Raw genomic sequence first — 20,357 nt, 5'->3', positions numbered from 1 at the left:
TAAAACCAGTCAACTTTAAAGAATTGTTTCATAAAAGACAAAATTGCCACAATTATAATCGTCTAATCATTCTGCAACATTAGAGGTTTTTTTCTTAATTTGTAAAAGTCATATTAGCTCAAGGAAAGTCCCAAGTAAGAGTCCCCTCGCCTTTCCCCTCTATTTCCATTCCTTAAACATGGCCTCTGTACTTGTATGTCCTTTCAAAGATATTTTATGCATATGTGAGTATTCTTTATTTGAACAGTATGTACATGGACTCACATATACTTGCTCCTCATTTGTTTTATTTATTTAAAGTCTCTTTGTATTAATATATAGAATAATTTCATTCTTTTTTTTAACATTTAAAAGATTTTTTAAAAAGTAAACCACATTCCTTACTTTTTCCACTGAATGCCTCTTAGAGTTAGTTTTATGTCAGGACATTCTTTTTTTTTTTAATTGATTTCAGAGTGGAAGGGAGAGGAGAGAGATAGAAACATCAATGATGAGAGAGGATCATTGATTGGCTGCCTCCTGCACACCCCCTACTGAGAATTGAACCTACAACCTGGACATGTGCCCTTGATCGGAATCGAATCTGGGACCCTTCAGTCCACAGGCCAATGCTCTATACACTGAGCAAAACCGGCTGGGGACAGCACATTCTTTTTAATGGTGTTATATTAATCCATTAGTGCATGGGCTGTACCTTTAAAAAATTACTTTTCCTAATGTTGGAAATTCAGGCTGTGAGATTTTTGCTACTACAGACACTTGTACAGTGAACATTCTTATATATATTTTTTTTGTACTTCTATGAGTAGATCTTCAAGGTAAATTGCTAATCATGAAATGGGGAGATCAAAGAGTATATGCATTTAATCATATTGCCCACCAAAAAGACTGTACTAACTTATAGTTCCAATAGCAAATTATGACGTTAGGAGCTACCTTGTTATTCTTGGCAGTGTCAAAATTGAAGAAATTACTAAAGCAGTTTCTTAATGGTCAACACATGTTACTTCGTTGAGTGGAATATTTGAGCTACATGGGCTTTCTTATACTTTCTTGGCCCTGTCCTCCTGCCATTTCCAAGTGGCACTTCTCAAGAATTCTACTCCTAAACACACAAAAAATTACTCAGAGATGTTTAAGGAGATAAAAGCTTTTTCGCATAGGGAGGAAGTGTACTTTTAATCCACCCTCTAATAAAATTCTACTTGGCAGTTCTTGGGCCTGGTAGCATTTTTACTGTCTCAAGTATGATGGCCTCTTGCAAACAAAGTTATTATAATATGTTTTCATCAAGTGTAGAATCTTGTCCTTGTGTGCTGGCTAGATACTGTTTCATTTGCAATTTGGGTTCAGAGTTATTATCTTAGTGATACCAGAATGGTTTCTTAGTGATGTCAGAATGGAGATAGCCTACACATACTGAGCATGAGCCTTTGTACTGCTGGTGAAACAGGAAGAAAAGTGTAGGGTGATGATAGAAATGTCTCCACTAGTTGCTTAGGAATGAATAAAGGAAAATAAGAACATCATTTCAGTGTAATACTGGTAGGAAATTCTGTCTTTGACTTATATTAGTTCACTTGAAAATATTTTTTAAAGTTCTCAAACTAAAACATTAAATATATCTATTGATCCTAATGGGATCCCAACGCCAAAGGTTTTAAAAGCATGAAAGTTGGATTTGGCTGGTTTACACATGCCTCCCCACTCCCTTTTCCTTTAACTTAAATAAAAGATAAAGTACTGTTTTATTCTTTGTGCATATTGGAAATGTTTTTTATTTTTAATGATCGTTCATTATATCTTCAAACAGCTTTTTTATTTAATGATGCACAGCAGGTGGTGCCGATTATAATGCTCATAGAGAGTGTGTGAATGCTTCCCAAAACCTTACCTAGTGTCCTCACAATCACGTAGGACCTGTAGTGAAATTGCATCTTTTTCATTATCTGCATTTAATATCTATAGTTTATCGACGACACTGCAAGCATTGCGTCTTCTGGTTGTTCCAGTCGCCGGCGAAGGGAGAGTGCGGTGAGCGTGGTTTGCATGCAAACACATACAAATTTTAAAATCGCAACATTGTGGATCACGTGACATCTGTGGGAAAGTGAAATTTGTATTTGACAAAATGAGCATTTTCTTCCGATTTAACTTATATGAATAAGTTGCCTTCAAAAATGTGTTTCTGACAGTACATATTCTCTGGCTACATAACCTTTTATTACTAACTTGCTTCTTTACACCTCTTCTGTGTTAGTCATTGTACATTTGAAAGATTTTCTCTTTTTATTCTTTGTTGCTGTTTTATGCATATTTATGTGCACATTGCACCAAAAACAAAGTTTCTCAAGCAAAGTTAATGCTTCCACATTGTATAAAACTCATAACAATGGAATATAAAGCATGTGGCCATCAGTCTCTTTCTTTGTTGTGTATTTAACTATTGTTTATACATCTTTTAAGACCTGTGAACTTTTTAAGAGTGTCTGATGGCAAAATTTTTAAATTCTGGTCTTAGAATTCAATTAGAGTAATAATTGTAAAGACAACAAATAGCTATGTTAAAATACAAATTATATAATTTCAGGTTACTCTTTTAATAAAGCTGGAAGTTTTATGGAGCTGATGACATTTTTGCTTTATTTAAGAATTAATTTGAAAAGTACATTGGTGAGGATGATGTGTCAGCTTAGAGCTAGAAAAAAAAAGCCCAATAACTAAGAGGCTAGAATTCCTTAAAGAAAAATAGAAGGCCATTTAATGAGTTGTGTTTTGTGAAAGATTGTAAACTTGAAGTTTCATAGAGAAGGGAACACCAAGTGTTTGTGAGATTTGTTGTAAAAAAATAAACAAAACACAAAAAACCAGCAGTCTAGCCCTAGCCGGTTTGGCTCAGTGGATAGAGAGTTGGCCTGCAGACTGAAGGGTCCCGGGTTCGATTCTAGTCAAGGGCATGTACCTAGGTTGCAGGTTCCTCCCCAGCCCAGACCTGGTTGGGTGCATGCAGGAGACAACCAATCGGTGTGTCTCTCTCACATCGATGTTTCTCTGTCTCACCCCCTCCCACACTCTCTAAAAATCAATGGAAAAATATCCTTGGGTGAGGGTTAAAAAAACACCCAGCAGTCTAATTAAAGGCAGTTGTGGTCCATTGGTAAGCCAATTTAATGCTCACACTCAGAGCTGAAGGAGAAAGAAAAATCCAAGACATCTATCTGAAAGCACCTTAAAAAGTGATGGGGTAGAAAGGCAGGGACTTTATTATTTTTTATAATAAAAATTTATTTTTAAAATTTTCAATTACAGTTGACTCTTTCAGGTGTACAACATAGTGTTTAGACATTTATATACTTTATGAATTGATCACCCCAAAAGGTCTAGTACCCATTTGATACTATACATAGGTATTACAATATTATTAACAATATTTCCTATGCTGTACTTTACATCCCTATGACTACTTTTATAATTGTGTTTTTTTAAAATAATATGTTTGTTTTGATTTTTAGAGAGAGAGGAAAAGACAAGGATAGAGAGATAGAAACATCTATGAGAAGCATCATCTATCGGCTGCCTCCTGCATGCCCCCTACTGGGGATCGAGCCCGCAACCTGGGCAATGTGCCCTGATTTGTACTTCTTAATAGAAAGAGAGGGACTTTAAAATAATGGTGCCTGGGCGTGAACCACTTTTACAACTTATTAGGGTGTTAATGTCAATTTCTTCTCTTTTTTAAAATATATTTTTGTTGATTTCAGAGAAGAAGGGAGAGGGAGAGAGATAGAAACATTAATGATAAGAGAGAATCTTTGATTGACTGCCTCTGCATGCCCCACACTGGGGATCGAGCCCACAACCCAGGCATGTGCCCTGACTGGGAATCGAACATTGACCTCCTGGTTCATAGATTGGCATTAAACCACTGAGGCACACCAGCTGGGGTAATGTCAATTTTTTTTATTTTTACAATGGATGTTAATATCTTTGTAGGTAGGCTTAATATGTGGATTAAGTGAATTACTATATAGAAAATAACTATCAAAATTTTGAGACAGTAGGTACAAATAAAATATTAGGTATTTGTAAATCAAAGAAGTATTACTGTTACTATGAATAAAATTACTACTGCTTGATCATATTACCCCTTGGCAAAACTTTATAGTTGTAAGCCTTCTTTGTCTCTGTGGATGGGCTTCCATATTCCCTTCCTGGAAGGGAAGAGGTGTTTTGTTTTGTTTTCCTCTGTAAGACCATTTACCTTTCTTTGCATTATATATAATATATAATTATAGTGGGCCCTGCTGTTGGCGGCCCAGCGAGGGCAGCAGAGGGCTCGGGGTCACTGGTTCCCCAGGGAATGGGAGTTTTTAAGCAAGGTGATCAAAACTGAGGTAAGGAATAGCTGATTAGTGAGGGGAAAAATGTCATTTATTAATTCAGCAAATGTTTATGAAGTACCTATTGTATGCAAGGCACTGTGTTAAGTGCTGGGAATAAGGATAAGCCAGCCCAGATTTCTGACTTCATGGAGCTTATAATCTAGTGAAAGAAATAGGAAATAAACTAGTAAAGAAAGGAACAAAGAAAGCAACCCTGAGACTGTGGAGAGAACAAGCAGGTGATGAGATAGGCAACACTGAGGGTGTGGTGTGTGTTTGTCTGTGTCCCTTTGGATAGAGAAGGGTTCTCCGGGGGAAGTGACCTTTGAGCTGAGATGTGAAATGTGAGGCACCAGCTGCTTGAAGAGTTGGGGGAAGAGCTTTCTCGGTCAGTGCCAGAGTCTAAGGTGGGAAGTGACTGGGTGTTGGGGAACCTAAGGAGGCCAGTGTACTTCATTATTGTGTTCTGCAGTTCAGGTCTTTAGAGGGAACTGTGGAAATCGGATAATGCAAAAATAATTTTGCGTTCAGCATGTATGTGCTTAGCAGAGTTGATAGTTATAATGGATAATAAATTTGTGAAATGTAGTAGAGGCTTTAGGTAGATATTATACTAGAATCCTCCTGGTGATAACATGTCTTAAACATGGGAGAGTGTGCTGGCCCTCAGGCAGCACATGATCTGTTTAGAACTCCAGTTGGGATGAATGAAGCTTATTTGAGGGAGCTGGGATTTTATTCAGGAAGCCCTTGACGTTTCTTTTTTACTTTTTAGAGTAGGCTAATTGCAGTAGTTTTCCTCATTTCATTTCATGATACTTTATCACACACCAAAAAGACTTTACCCCTGTATGCCAATGTTCTTACTCTTTTCTCTGTTTTCTTAACTTCTAAAGCATCTCATTTTTTCCTGACTGAAAGGTTTCTGCTGCTGATTATTTCAGTCGCTCCAATCGCAGGGGGAGCTTTGTCTCTGAGGTGGATGATGCCAGTGTCCTGGATTTGAGCAGCGTGAGTGGATTGCATGGGGTGCTTATGTTGTCTCAGGCGTGTAACTAAAGTCTAATATGTTAGCTGTTTTAAAACTAGGAACCCAATTTACTGCCCAGGAAATATTTATTTGAACACACTAGCATGAAATACAGTTACTTGTTTTGTTTTGGAATGTATATATTGCTATGTTCTGATTTTTAAAAAAATTTTCTGTTGAAAATTTCCCCCATAAAAAGAAAACCCATCAGCAGCTGCAGCAATTAGCAGTATTTTGCCAATTGTGTTTCTTTTTCTTCCCCTTTTACTCCTTTCCCTCCTGAATTATATTAAAGCAAATCCCATTCATCATGTCATTTCCCAATAAATAGTTCAGTATGTCTCTCTACTGAACTTTTGAGAATTTTTTCATACTCACTATACCATTATTTTACCTAATGAAATTTAAAACAATTCTTTAAAACCATCTAATAATACCTAGCCCATATTTAGATATTTCTGATCTATCTTAAAATTTTTCTTCCCTTTTTGTTTTCATGAATCTATAAAGTTCTGGTGAACTTTGGAGGTTGGACAATAAAATGTACTACTTAGTAAAGTGTCACTAATTTATAGTAACTGGGAAGAATCTAAATAGATCTTAAACATTTGGATTATAGCATTGCTGTGAAGAAATGCCTATCCATTGTTTTCACATTCATCATGGACGGAATTTAGGGAAGACTGTCCAGTAGATAGATGCCTTGGGGCATTTGTCTTAATGAAGGAACCCCACCCGCAGCTCTCTGCTTGCCCGGTTTACCTAACAGCCTTTTCATCCCTGACGCCTCCTCTCCGGTGCTGGCATTACTGCAGTGTTGTTTTGCCCTTGGACCAGCACGCTCCTGACTGTCAAGCGCTTTGAAGCAGATGAGAGGCAGTGTTTCTTCACAGGAAAGTTAGACAGTTTTTTAATGGAGAGATAATTATTTATGTTTAGCACATCACGGATGTATTTAAATAGCTATTTCTGAATGACTTTATCACAGAAAGTAATTTTGAGTGTGGTCTGTAAGTATTCTGCATTGGTGGCTCTCAAACCTGGCTGTGTAACAGTCCCAATCTCATCCTGGGTCAGATCAAGGAATCTCCGCACACAGTTAGAAGATGGAAATAATGCCTTTTCTTGATTCCCCTGAAATAAAGCCTTTTTCTGATTCACTTAGTACCCTCCCTGTTTTTATCAAGATGTAAACAAATTTAATTTATTGTGTTTACTTTTTCTTTTAAAAACTTTTAATTCTACTAGCCTCTAATTTGTGATGTCTGAATTAATGGTCATGTAGTTCTTACATGTGTTTTTTGGTAATTTATTTTAGTGACTACAGAGAATTGAAAAGGTTGACAATTATTAAAAAATCTCCCCGTGCCCCTACTAATTAAATATAACTTTTCTTTCCCCAGGTAGTTATTTTGATTTATTTACAAGTTTTAAAATAAAAATTGTACATATTTAAGGTGTATAATACGATGACTTGACATACATACACACAATATACATAGCTTGTATGTATAGCAAATCATGCTGTACACCTAATCACATAAGCAAAAGATTCTCTAGAGCAGGTTGCATATCAGGTCAGCTCCTTATAAATTTTATAGCTTGTGAGTCAATGATATATATGTATATATATATTTTTTCATTGCTCCAGCTAAAACGCTCTGTTTTCATTCAAAAAGTTTCAGTTTATTGTGGTTTTTATATTTTTTAATGGTTATCTAAACCATTTAATGGTTATCTAAACCATGGCCCACTATAAAATTAAAGATACATATAATATCTTTAATTTTGCCTCTTGGCAAAGCCTAAAATATTTGCTGGTCATCTTTCTAGATCAAAAAAATTGTCTCTAATATTTCCTTTAAAGGGTATCCTACAGTTCAGGTCATTGTAGACAAATAAAAGTGGACTTGATGGTATTTTCTGGCTTCTCCACTGTGGATCAAATATATGTGTATAGTCAGCTAGTTTATGACCGCTAGCTAGGAGACGCTTAAAAAGAGTGCCAGGCCCTGATTTTATACAGTATTATGTTATTCCAGACTCTTGTCTTTTCTTCTACATTGTGTTCTTTTCTGTCCTGTACGTCGGAAAATAATGTAAATGTGTTCATTTCAGTTTTACTGATTGTTAGTAATTAAACCATTTCTGAATGGAATCCTTGGCCTGTTTTCTTTCAGGAGAGTATTAAATTAATTGTTCCCTTCACTCTTACACTTGGAGAATCAGATCTTTTTTTTTCTTTTCCCCCAAACAGAATTTCTGAATAGCATTATGAAGTCAATATATGTAAAGTAGAAGTTAACAAAGAATTATAATCTAATGATTATATTAAACAAACTATAGTATACTTTAAATTATCTGTTAACTAAGTAGCCATAGGTTAAAGTAAAGTTTAAAGGGCCTCTTAATCTTTGAAGAAGAAGCAGAGTTTCAAAAATTTAACAACATATACAGTAGGTCGGAGATCCATTCCTACGGTGCGACGTAAAGCGATTTTTGCCATAAGTCTGAACCCACCTACGTCACTCACATGGAGCAGTAATGAAGTGAAACAGTAAAAAAAATTAAAAGAAAGATAACAATTCCTGATCTTTACTTGTGGTAAATAAATAATAATAAACATAAAGCACATATGTACATACGTCGAAATGACAGAACTTTTTTTTTTTATAAATACTGTAAATAGGAGATGGCGACATAACCACGAAACGACGTAAGTCGAGTCCGACGTAACCCAAGGACTGCCTGTATACTCTTTTTTATTTTGTTGTTAATCCTAACCTGAGGATATTTTTTCCATTGCTTTTCAGAGAGAATGGGAGGGATAAAGGGAGGGAAATTGAGAGAGACAGACAGACAGACAGACAGACATTGATTGTTTTCCTCCTGCACATGCCCTGATTGGGGATGGGGATCAAACCTGCAATCCAGGTATGTGTCCTTGACCGGGAATCGAACCCGCAACTCTTCGGTGTGTAGGTTGGTGCTCTAACCATTGTACACACTGGCAGGGCAAGGTAAATATTCTAAGAAATATTTCTCACATGTGCTAACTTTAACAAATCATTAAGGAATTTAGATTTCAAGAGAAACAATCTATATAATGTCAAGAGCAAAGCATTTTCAGATGTCCCAGACATAAATAAGGCAAAAGTGTTTATTACTGAAATATGGGAAAGATATTTAAGACTTTGTTTACTAGTTGATAATTTGAAATTCTTTAAGAAAATACTACTTTTGAACTTGAAGCATTCAAATTGCAATATAAAGTTTGCCATCATGTACACTCCTTTTTTGTACATTAATACTAATATGAAATATTATAAGCCTGTTAGCTGACTCTCTATTTACAACCATTAAGGAGAAAAATGCCCTTTTCTTGATGGGAAAATTACCTATTTAATTATTTAAGAGCACAGTGGTATAATATTTACTTGAAATTTTTTGAGAATAGTTGGCTATAGTTAGTATTAATGAACAAGTCCTTAAGGCTTTACTCTAGGGCAAAATAAAAGCTTTGCTTAGTTTTTTTTTTAACCTACCTTTTTATTAGGCACTTTATTTTTTTTTCTTAGCAATTTGATTATTTTCATTAATTTTCACTATTGAAGTTTAATTTGCTTGTTTTACAGAATTGTGATCATATAGTACATACAGCCTTTGTTTTCTGATTTCTCACTAATCTACAGTCATTTTTCATATTAGTGCATATCTTTTTTCCATATTACTTACATACAATTTTTAAAATCAGCTCTAGTTGCCATGTTTTACATTAGATCTTCAGAGCTTATTCATCTCTTAGCTGAAGGTTTGTACCCTTTTTCCAATCCTTCCCTATTTTATACTTTAATATAGTAAACACAATTACATTTTATTCATTTAGAAAGCCTTTCAGGATCTGGCATACTCTTTGGGCAATGCAGCTATGTGGACCTCCTGGCTGTTAGAGCACTGGGCTTTAGAATACCAGGTTCCAGCTAGCATGTTGTTGAAATGATGAGCAGCACATAATACAGCACAAAGGCTGAGCATGAGAACTGAAGAGTCTCTGGCCAAGTCACTGCAGCCAAAATAACTGGACTGCGGCATGGCTGCTCTAGGCATTTTTTGCTGGCTTTACAATCCCTGAGGTTTGGCATATCACCAGTTTATGTTGCGACAATTGGGATCTGTCAGAAGAGAGTGAAAGCAGTAGAATCAACATTGCGATGGACTAGGTCAGTGATGCAACCTCCGAAATGTAAGTTTATTCCAAGTTGACTATTAAAGAATGGGAGGGTTGGGGTCATTTTTATGGGAGGGGAGATAAGAGACAGGATTTCAAATCGACCTAGAAAAATGTTTCTGAATGCTCTATTTTTCTTCTTAATTCATTAGTAGAAGAGAGTTGGGAGAGTCTCTGAGGAAAATAAGGCAGTTTATTTAGGTATAGTATTTTTTTCACTCTAAAGAATAACATTAAATATTAGGCTATGTATTTTACTAGTATAGATGTAATGGAAGATTATTCCTTTTTTATGGCAAAGATTGCCAATATAAAAACTGTCATTGCCTGATTGTTATAAAACATTTCATATGTAGTTTTAAAAAATCAGAGTTAACTGAAATCACTTCCTTTTTGGAGTATTACAGCAAGAAGTAGCAAAAAGAGTTCAAAGTCTAAGGTAGTACTAATATTATTGATAGAGTACTCATAATAAAAGGTATTTACTGAGAAATTGAATGCAATAATGTAATGAAAAAGAACAGAAAAACTTTAAAATATGAGGAAGTTAGAGTGAAGTGGTCTGAAAAGAGCCAGGAATAATGACGTTTTGTGTTTTAATAATTAACTAAGAAAGAAGGTTTTTAAATCTCTTCTCTAGATTGGGCTGGGAGGGTTGGTTCCGTAGCTGGATCCTGGGTATATTTATATTTAGTTAAATCTCTAGGTGACTCTTTTCGCACCAGTTGTAATTGGGACAGTATATAGAAGTAAATAATACGAATCCTTGAGCTAAAATTCACAAAACTGAGATCTGGATTCAGTTCTGGCATTTTGTAGTTGTTCAGTCTTTCACCTCTGAATTTATCTTTCCTCAGCTGTAAAGTCAGGGTTTTTTTTACTAAACCTTTAAGGTACCTCACCTCTTTTTTAAAAAATATATATTTTTCAATTGATTTCAGAGAGGAAGGGAGAGGGAGACATAGAAAGATCAATGATGAGAGAGAATCATTGATGGGTTGCCTCCTGCACGCCCCCTACTGGGGATCGAGCCCACAACCTGAGCATGTGCTGTTGACCAGAATCAAACCCTGGACCCTTCAGTCCACAGGCTGATGCTCTATCCACAGAGACAAACCAGCGGGCAAGGTACCTCACTTCTTGAAACACTGTCTCCCTAAAACAGCCTGAAAACCTATCAGCATATTAGTGCATGTGCAACTGTTAAAATAGAGGTCAGTTTACAAGTATAGATGGGGTAAGAGTCATTTTTCATTCATCCAACAAATTTTGAGTTCTGTATGCCAGGTGCTATTCTTGGTGTTAGGATTACAGAAAAGAACACAGACATAGAGCTTACGTCAAAGAGAGAGACATAAATAAATTATTAAATATCGGTCAGGAAGCAATAAATGCTATGAAGAAAAATGAAGTACTTTCTCTAATCTTTGAAACTTGATAAGGGAAAACAGAAGATATAGAATGTATTTGGGACACTATTGTTTGAATTTTTTAAAGACTTGGGAGATGGTTGCCCTTGGATTGAGAATTGGAGGTCAGCATATGATGTAGTGGGGAAAAAGGCTTATTTTGAATACTCTTTTTGTTGTGCTCTTTGATTTTTAAAAAACATGTTTGTATGTATGACAAAAAAAAAACCACAAAAAAAAAAAACACACACACACCACAAAACAAAAACAACAAAAAGACAAACAACTGAATCCTTAATGTTGTGGGGAAATTCTTTCTGATGATATATTTAAAAAGTCCAATCTGAACTTTTTTGGCTAAGTTTACTAGTCTTATCTATGTGTCCTGTGTCCCAATTATGTTTAGATAATAAACATAATTTTTAGCTTTTGGTTGTATCAGACTTTTCCTGTGGATGTGTACAAGTTTTTTTGTATTAACATTTGCAATACTAAAATTTAAGTTTATGTATAGTTTTCCTTAATGTGTTCAAATTCCATGAAAAGAAAATCTATTTAAAAGTTGTAAACTTTTGCTAAAGAAGAGCTTGCTTGCTTGCTTGCTTCATGTCTTCCTTAGGGTAAGAATTTAAGTTCTTGACCTTTTGTCTTATATATTTCAACTTTTATTTCAGTTTTAGCATGTTTACTTTTAGGTTCCAAACATCAATTGAACTTGGAGAACTGAGGTCACTTCTTTTTTCCCCCTAAAAAAATCAACATGCCTAAGCATCTTTTCTGATTTTTATCTCTGTTCTTTTCTAGTTGGATGAGAAATCTGACAAACAGTATGCTGAAAATTACACAAGAGTGAGTATATAAAGTCCTAAAGGAATGAAACTCTCAAGGTCAATTACACTTACTTTCATTCTTGATTTTACTACAGTGGAGCTGATGGTGTTCCTCTTCCTCTCTTCATGTATTTCCTGTCCTTGACCCCCAAATTCCTCTGAGTTTGAATCATGTGAATCACTGGGAAGAATAAAGACACTGCATTTTATTTCCCTGAATGTCACCTCCTAAGCTTTTGGCTGTTGTTTTGATTTTCATTCCTCTAGAATTTGATCCTGAGAAGAAGACACTGCAAATGAAGTGTCTTTAGGAGTGACACCCGCTGAGATTTTTTTCCCTTTTAAGATAAATTATTTCTTTGAAGTAAAATAACTTTTTTTCTGGGAGTTGCTTTGTGTCAAAGTCTCTAACTTTCTTCCAGAAGTACTTTTTGATAGTCATCTTAAGGAAATTATTAGGATTACTTTTATGCTGTATCCAAAAAAGATATACCAGTTCTGTCCAGTTGAAATATAGTGCAAGCCACCAATGTAAGCCACATGTGTGTAAGTTTAAATTTTCTAGTAGCTACATTAAAACAGTAAAAGAAACAGGTAAAATTAATTTAAAGAATATATTTTATTTAGCCCAAATATCCAAAATATTTTCAACATAATCAATATGAAAATTTATTGAGATATTTTATATTATTTTTTTCTGCATTAAGCCTTTGAAATCTGGTATGTATTTTGCACTTAAAAAAAAAATCTCATCTTGGACTAATCACATTTCAGGTGCTAAATAGCTACACAGGGCTTGTGGCTACTGTTTTGGACAGCATAGATCTATGCCATTTTTTAATCCAACAGCGTCATCGCCCATTTAAATTAATTGTGGGAAGAGTAGTCTAAATCATAGTGATGCATGATATTGTTGCTCTCAGCTGCAAATAGCATCTCCAACTCTAACAAAATATTAGAAAAAGAAAAGATCCTAAAGAAGCAACTTCAGGAAATAAATAAGAGGACTGCTAATTAGCATACCAATTACAAAATTCTAAATCCCTAAAAATTAACCTGATATGTTCACCCCAGTATTCTTCACAGTGTAGCAAAGATAAACTTAGAAAACAAACAACTCTCACACAAACTATTTCCTTCTTAGTTATTGTGAGTTCTAGATTCCATTAAAATGTTTTGAGGGAGGGGAGTTATGCTTATAGTGCCTGAGCCCTCCTCGGGGTGCCCCTCCCCAAAGCCAACCTGAGCTGCCTGTGGGTTGCACTTTGGTAACTTCTCGTCCACACTATTAGAGCTCCTTCACCACTCTGCCTTTTTTCGTTTCTGCAGCAAACATTTTTAAAGAAACAAGACTTAGAAGTGTCATATTTCTTTTCTCTAGCCTTCATCTCGAAATTCTGCCTCAGCAACAACCCCTCTAAGTGGAAACTCATCCAGACGAGGAAGCGGGGACACCAGCAGCTTAATAGATCCAGACACCTCATTAAGTGAATTGCGGGTAAACCACAATTTTTGGTGGCTTTTTAGAAACAATTTTTTTGCTTCTTTGCAGTATACTAGTATACTGAAACTATTTAACATTTAATGTGATGCAGTAGAAAGAAAAGGAGTATGAATTCTTTAAGAGAAAATTATTAATACAGTTTAAGAATGTGACTTTGGTCTGAAAGGAAGGAGAATGGTTAATTTTTCTCTTCTCTTTCTAGCCTCACACTTCGCTTGTGCTTACTCTGTACTTGTTTTTCTTCGAGAGAATGACTTCCTTGAAAGAAATGAGATTTTTGTAACTGGCTCCTATCAGAACCTCAATAAATGTCTATTGAATGAATCAATGAATAAAAGACAGACAAACCCACTGAGGAGGGACTGAATGGGGCAGAGGAAGTACAATACAGAAACTGTGTATATCGGCCTTGGATAATTGCTCCTGCCTGTAATTGCAGAATTGTATTTAGGCCCCTGTGGCAGTTATTTCCCACCTAAACCAAGCATCCACAGCAGGGCCAGACTAAGAGAAACAGTGTTTTCCATTTAAAATGCAACCTGCTTCCCTTTCCTTATAAGGATTATGGTAACATTTGGAGCAAATGCTTGGTTTCCTTAGGACACTCTCATTTGACATTGTGTTGAAAAGTTTTATGTTTAACTTCCCTCCCTGTACTTTCTTTCTCCCAAATTAATTGTGATCAGTAACCAAGTTATTGAAAGAAAACTTTGTTCATATCCATTTATTACATTTTAAAAGGCTTCTGCACGAGTCAGTAAAATTTGCTGCTTAGAATTAATTTACTACATATTTTACTTGTTCTAGCCAAAGATTATGCTAAATATTTAAGTGATTTATAAAATTCTAAAATTTATGTTAAAATGTTATAATTTATGTAGTTTTCTTTTTTCTTTATACAGCCCACCCCCATTTGCTAATGCTGTTTCAACATGGGTTAATGCCAAGAAAATGTTTTAACTCCTTAGAATCATTCTCCAGCCCTTCTCCAGTCCCACTGTCACCTGATCTGCTTGCCCTTTGTAGTGGTTGGGAGTGGCAGTTACGTTTGTGTACTCTGGTTTTTTTGGCTTTTATTCTGGAATATTCAATTGCAATTCACATTTTCATCTGAATTCTTTGAGACTTAAGATATGTTTGTGGATGGTTTTATGCAACGGTTCATTCCTATGTCCTGCAGGATATCTATGACCTTAAGGACCAGATACAGGATGTAGAAGGGAGATACATGCAGGGGCTTAAAGAACTAAAGGTATCAGGGCCCATTCTGCAGCCGAAGCATGCTGTCTGTACGCAGAAGTGTTGGTAATGGTGGCTTCACGAGTTCTATTAACCCCACTGCACATAGCTTCACTAACAGTGTTCGTCTTTCAAGCATGTGCTTAGCCTGCAATGCATAGGAAAGGCGAACTTCCAATCTCTGCTTATGTTTAAATGTTTAGTATATGATTTTTGGACTATTCAGTAATATTATACCTTACAGTTTTTAAACCTTGTAAAATAGTGTCTTAGCCATACAAAATTGAATTGGGCAAACACCTAAAAAGTATTCTAAGAATTTTTTTTTTTTTTTTTTTACTGAGAATTGACCTTAAAATTCTTCCAAGGTAAATGAGAGAGCATTGCCTGTGTCTGTCACCGAATTCTGTTAAAGGCAGGGGAGGAGGGATCTAAGAGCGTCGTTATAAATACTCCCTCTGGAGGCAGGACTCTGAAGCATGAGGCCTGTGCTTGCTTTCTTTCTTGTTTTTAACCTATAGCTCAAAAAGGATTACCCAGATTCAGTGCTTTAAAGAATTTGGAGATCAATGTCAATGGGCCTTATCTTGTCCAAGCAAGGATGGCTGCCAGTTTTCAATATAAGTGTTCATGTGAGGCAGATACTTTGGTTGTAAATGGCACTTGGTTATCTTCCCTCTGTTTTATTATGAAGTCCAAGCCTAATTAATATGAGGAGATTAAATTTCTCTGAACGTATGCATATCCCGGTTTAAAACAGAAAGCACAACAGGCCTCTAAAAAAGCATAAGCAAGGCATTCAGAAAGCTGACTCCGGATAACGGGCAAGGGTTTCATCTCCTCCCTGGTGTGATTGGAAGTAGCCCGGCTACCAGCCAAAATCTTCCTGCAGGTGATTATTGTTCTTCAGGAACTTACGGGTGAGACTCCTAACCAGAAAGCGTGGGAAGTCCTGTGGAGACTGCCCTTGAGGGAAGCCTGGAAGCTGCTGGTGTGGCAAAGTGAGGTGGTCAGTAAACATGAGGAGAATTAGGGTTAGAACGCTGCTGTGCTCAGTTAGTCTTATTGCTCTAATTTTCAGGATTTAATCTGCCCCTGCTTTCAAGGTTTTAGACATGTCTTTTGGAAATACCTTGGATCAAGGGGGGAAAGTCAGTACATTAAATAAATACATTCATGTTAAATCTCATGTATAATATAATGTATCAGGAAAGCAAGCAAGCCACTCAGGCATTTTCACTTGTTTTTTTATTTTATTTAAAACATTTTTTTCTTACCTTTAGATCTACCATTTATTGCATTTTTTGAAGGCAACAAGAGAACAGATTAAATTTATCTGAGACTTTGAACAGATAAGATCACTTTTCTTAATGTATGGTCAGCGTATAATTGAACTTAACTTCAGGTTATATTTATCCTTGAAATGACTTTTAAGTGGAAGTAAAATCATTAAAAATATCTGATTGAAGCACAGTGATGTGATATATCTGTATCCTATTAAAAAGGATGCTGAGTCATTGTTCATGACTTCGTTTTTTAAGTATGTCTGCCTTTGGGTGCTTTCCCCCACTTTATCCCATCCAGAATTATCTGAGTCTTGTTAAAACACAGATTGCTGGACTCTACTCCCATATTTTCTTATTTAATGTGTCTGGGATGGGGATTAAAATTTGCATTTTTATTCAATACCCAGATAATGCTAGTGCTGCTCCTTCAGAACCTACACTTTGAAAATCACTGACTTAGGTGTATTTAAGTAAAACTAATTCTTTTTTTTTAAATATATCTTATGGATTTTTTACAGAGAGGAAGGGAGAGGGATAGAGAGTTAGAAACATCGATGAGAGAGAAACATCTATCGGCCGCCTCCTGCACACCCCCTACTGGGAGTGTGCCTGCAACCAAGGTACATGCCCTTGACCGGAATCGAACCTAGGACCCTTGAGTCCGCAGGCCGACGCTCTATCCACTGAGCCAAACCGGTCAGGGCTAAGTAAAACTAATTCTTAATGTGTATCACTGTGTAAGCTAGATCACTAACACTACCTTGATACTTAAATTTAAAACAGTTGTCTGTGATCTTGTTTAAAGGAAGAGTACGTCACGTAAGTTTTATGTCAGATTTCTTGTGTTATGCATTGCATCTTGCATTTCTGCTTGAACTAGCTTAGATTCCAGTGTTCATGCAGTTATGCTTCATTTTATATGGATTGAGTGGTGAGGAGAACTTTGGATGCTATTAGCCTTTAAGATGGATCAGGATCATCCTAAATTCTGCATTATATTAAGATATTACCATATTTAAATAACTATACAATTGACTTTGCTTATATTTTTTATTTGGATTGTATTTGTTCCCAATTCTAGAATAAATGTTGCCTGTTAATACAATCCTAGTTTATGAAACTTCATTAAGTGTGTGTGTACCTTTACTGAGATATAATTCACATACCATAAAATTTACTCATTTACAGTGTACCCAATTCAATGGTTTTGGGCAGAGCCACAGAGTAGTATAACCATCACTACAACCCAATTTTAGAACATTTTTATTTTCCCAAAAAGAAACCTCTATCAGTCATTTCCCACTTTTTATCTCCCACTCACACACTCAGCCCTGGGTAGCCACTAATCTACTTTCTGTCTCTGTGGACTTGCCTATTTTGACATTTCATATAAATGGAATCATACCATATGTTGTCTTTTGTGATTGACTTTTCATTTAACTTAATATTTTCAAGATTCATCCATGTTGTAACATGTATCTGTGTTGTCTGTGTGTATTTTTTTTTCTTATGTGTGTGGGTAATATTCCATTGTTGGATTTACCACATTTTGTTTATCTATTTGTCAGTTGATGTACATTTGGGTTCTTTCCAATCTGTGGCTATTTTGAATAATGCTGCTATGAATATTTTTGTGTACAAGTTTTTTTTTGTTTTTAAATATATTTTATTGATTTTTTTTACAGAGAGGAAGGGAGAGGGATAGAGAGTTAGAAACATCGATGAGAGGGAAACATCAATCAGCTGCCTCCTGCACACTCCCTACTAGGGATGTGCCTGCAACCAAGGTACATACATGCCCTTGACCGGAATCGAACCTGGGACCCTTCAGTCCTCAGGCCGACGCTCTATCCACTGAGCCAAACTGGTCAGGGCGTGTACAAGTTTTTATATACACATATCTTCTCATTTCTCCTGGGTAGAATCCTAGGAATGGAATTGCTGGGTCGTATGAAAATTCCATATTTACCATTTGGAGAATCTGCCAAACTATTTTCCAAAGTAGCGGCACATTCTCACCAGCAATGTATGAGGGTTCTAGTTTTTCCATATCCTCCCTGATACTTGTTTTTGGTTTTGGTTTTATTTTCATTGTAGGTTGTAGCCATCCCAGTAGGTCTGAAGTGGTTTTGATGTGCATCTCTCTAATTACTAATGATGTTGAACATGTTTTTATGTGCTTATTATGCATTTAGAGAAATATCTATTCAAATCCTTGCCCATTTATTATTGACCTGTAAGAATTCTTTATATAGTCTGGATACAAGTCCTTTATCAGACATAAAATTTATAAATGCTTCCTCCCATTCTATGGGTTGTCTTTTCACTTTCTTAATCGTATTGTTTGTAGCAAAACATTTAAAACTTTTATGTTTTATTTTTTCTTTTATTGATAGTGCTTTTGTTGTTGTGTCTAAGAAACCATTGCCTACTCCAGGTTTATGAATAATTACAGCTATGTTTTCTTTGAGAGTTTTATAGTTTTAGCTCTTACATTTTGAGTTCATTTTTGTGTATGATATGAGATAGCAGTCCAGCTTCATTCTTTTGCATATGGATATTCAATTATCCCAGCACCATTTGTTGAAAAAATTATTTTTTTTCCATTGAGTTGTCTGAATACTCTCGTCAAAAATCAGTTTATCATAAATATAAGTGTTCTGGACTCTCATTTCCATAGCATTGATCTTGGTTTGATAAACATTTGCACTAGTTATTTATTTCCAACAGTTATGACTTTTTCTATGTGAAATATTTTTTCTTTTTAGCTTAAAAAAGTTACTAGGCAGTAGTAATCTACCAAATTAGACATAGTCATTAAAGAACAGATATAAGCTATTTTAGGCAGAAAACTTAGAATATAAAATTTCAGGCATTTTGTGGTAGTTCTTTTTTTTATTTTTAAATTAATTTTAGAGAGAAGGGAGAGAGAGAGAGAAACATTGGTACATTCATCGGTTGCCCCCGCACACGCCCCAATCAGGGATCAAACTCAAAACCTGGGTATGTGCCCTGGCTGGGCATTGAATATAACCATCTTGGATGATGCTCCAACCAACTGAGCCATACCGGCTGGCCAGGGCGTGGTAGCTCTTTTATTAGTAATCATTTTTTTTTTTTTTTTAGTAATCATTTTTTAATTATTTACTTATTTTGATATGACTGAAAGTTGAATAATTGCTAGAAGTAAATGGTTATACATTTACATTAGCATCATTATGCAGTCCAGGAAAGTACTGAAAACAAATGTCCAGGAATTAGCAAAATTCAAATGAGTATGAAGTTTACTTGTATAAAGTGCGGCTGTATTCTGTTGTATCATTGCATTCTGAATACCAAACAGCTTGTTGTTAAAATTATAAGAGTAACATTTCTGAAAACCTTAGTGATTCTTCATTTTGTTTCTCTGACAAATGCAAGTTGTCTACACATCTTTTCATCTTTCAGAGGCGACATTGCTGCTTGATTTTCTTGCCTCGGATAGCAGAGGGCATATAAAGTCCTTCATTGGCCTTTTTGGCTTATCATCCCCCTGTTGTATGTGCATGTTACTAAACAAGGAGTTCCCCAAACTGCTTGTATTTTGCAAAAGTGCATCTTCATGTGTTTGTGCCAGTGCTATCTTTTCCTGTTATATATTGCATATAGTATGTGTATGTGAACATGATATTTTAGGTATCAGGCTCATGACTTGGACTTTCTTTTAGGAGTCTTTGTCTGAAGTGGAAGAAAAATACAAGAAAGCCATGGTTTCTAATGCACAGTTAGACAATGAGAAGAACAATTTGATCTACCAGGTAGATACCCTCAAGGATGTTATTGAAGAACAAGAGGAACAGATGGCAGAATTTTATAGAGAAAATGAAGAAAAATCAAAGGTAACTGCTCATCTTGTATTACACCTTTCTTTTGGATCAGAAAATTAAAAGCTGCCATTTAAAAAGTGCTGGGCTTAATGGAAAACATACAGCATACCTAGGAATGATGTTTCAGTCAAACCAGTTGGTCCAAGGAAATTGATAGAACATAACAGGTCCTAAATATTTTTCTTTTTAAATTTTTATAAGATTTATTTTATTAAAGAGGAGCTTATGACCTTCTTTAGTTTCTGAAAGTAGAATAGAACTCAAATTTTATCTTTATTTCCTATCTCTTAATTGGGACAGTTACAGTTAATTACTTATTTCTTCCTGTTTTGACTGGCTAGAACTTCACAAAGCTTCAAAGACTTGCAGTGCGATGGTTCAGTTTTTTCTTTTTCTTCTCCCTTCCCTCATTTTTCAGGAAAAGCTGTTTTCTAAATGATTGGAGAGAATTTTTAATCAGTAATTTAGAAACAGCATTGTGGAGACATGGGTCAGAAATCGATGTATGTTTTCTTTAGAGCTCTATAAACTGTGTTGTTAAAATTGCAGAGGGAAAATTAAAATGTAACTCCATCTTTAAAGA

General features: G+C 35.5%; 1 protein-coding gene across 9 annotated transcripts in view; it reads left to right on the top strand.

Moving 5' to 3' along the window:
* LRRFIP2 (LRR binding FLII interacting protein 2) overlaps window positions 1–20,357 on the top strand; it is a 103,863-nt gene that overhangs the window by 59,228 nt on the left and 24,278 nt on the right. For 3 of the 9 annotated variants that reach the window (XM_080674628.1, XM_080674627.1, XM_080674626.1), the window contains 6 exons: window positions 1,969–2,034; window positions 5,304–5,393; window positions 11,854–11,898; window positions 13,261–13,377; window positions 14,564–14,635; window positions 19,616–19,786. In XM_080674628.1, coding sequence (XP_080530754.1) covers window positions 1,969–2,034; window positions 5,304–5,393; window positions 11,854–11,898; window positions 13,261–13,377; window positions 14,564–14,635; window positions 19,616–19,786 — 561 coding nt within the window. The remainder of the gene's footprint in view (window positions 1–1,968; window positions 2,035–5,303; window positions 5,394–11,853; window positions 11,899–13,260; window positions 13,378–14,563; window positions 14,636–19,615; window positions 19,787–20,357) is intronic. The other 6 variants (XM_080674634.1, XM_080674631.1, XM_080674633.1 and 3 more) reach the window with 3 other exon arrangements.

Source organism: Plecotus auritus (genome assembly GCF_963455305.1).
Source record: "Plecotus auritus genome assembly, chromosome: 6".
NCBI classification, from domain to species: Eukaryota; Metazoa; Chordata; class Mammalia; order Chiroptera; family Vespertilionidae; genus Plecotus; species Plecotus auritus.
The sequence above is the reverse complement of the archived record's forward strand: the minus strand, read 5'-3'. Positions and strand labels throughout refer to the sequence as shown.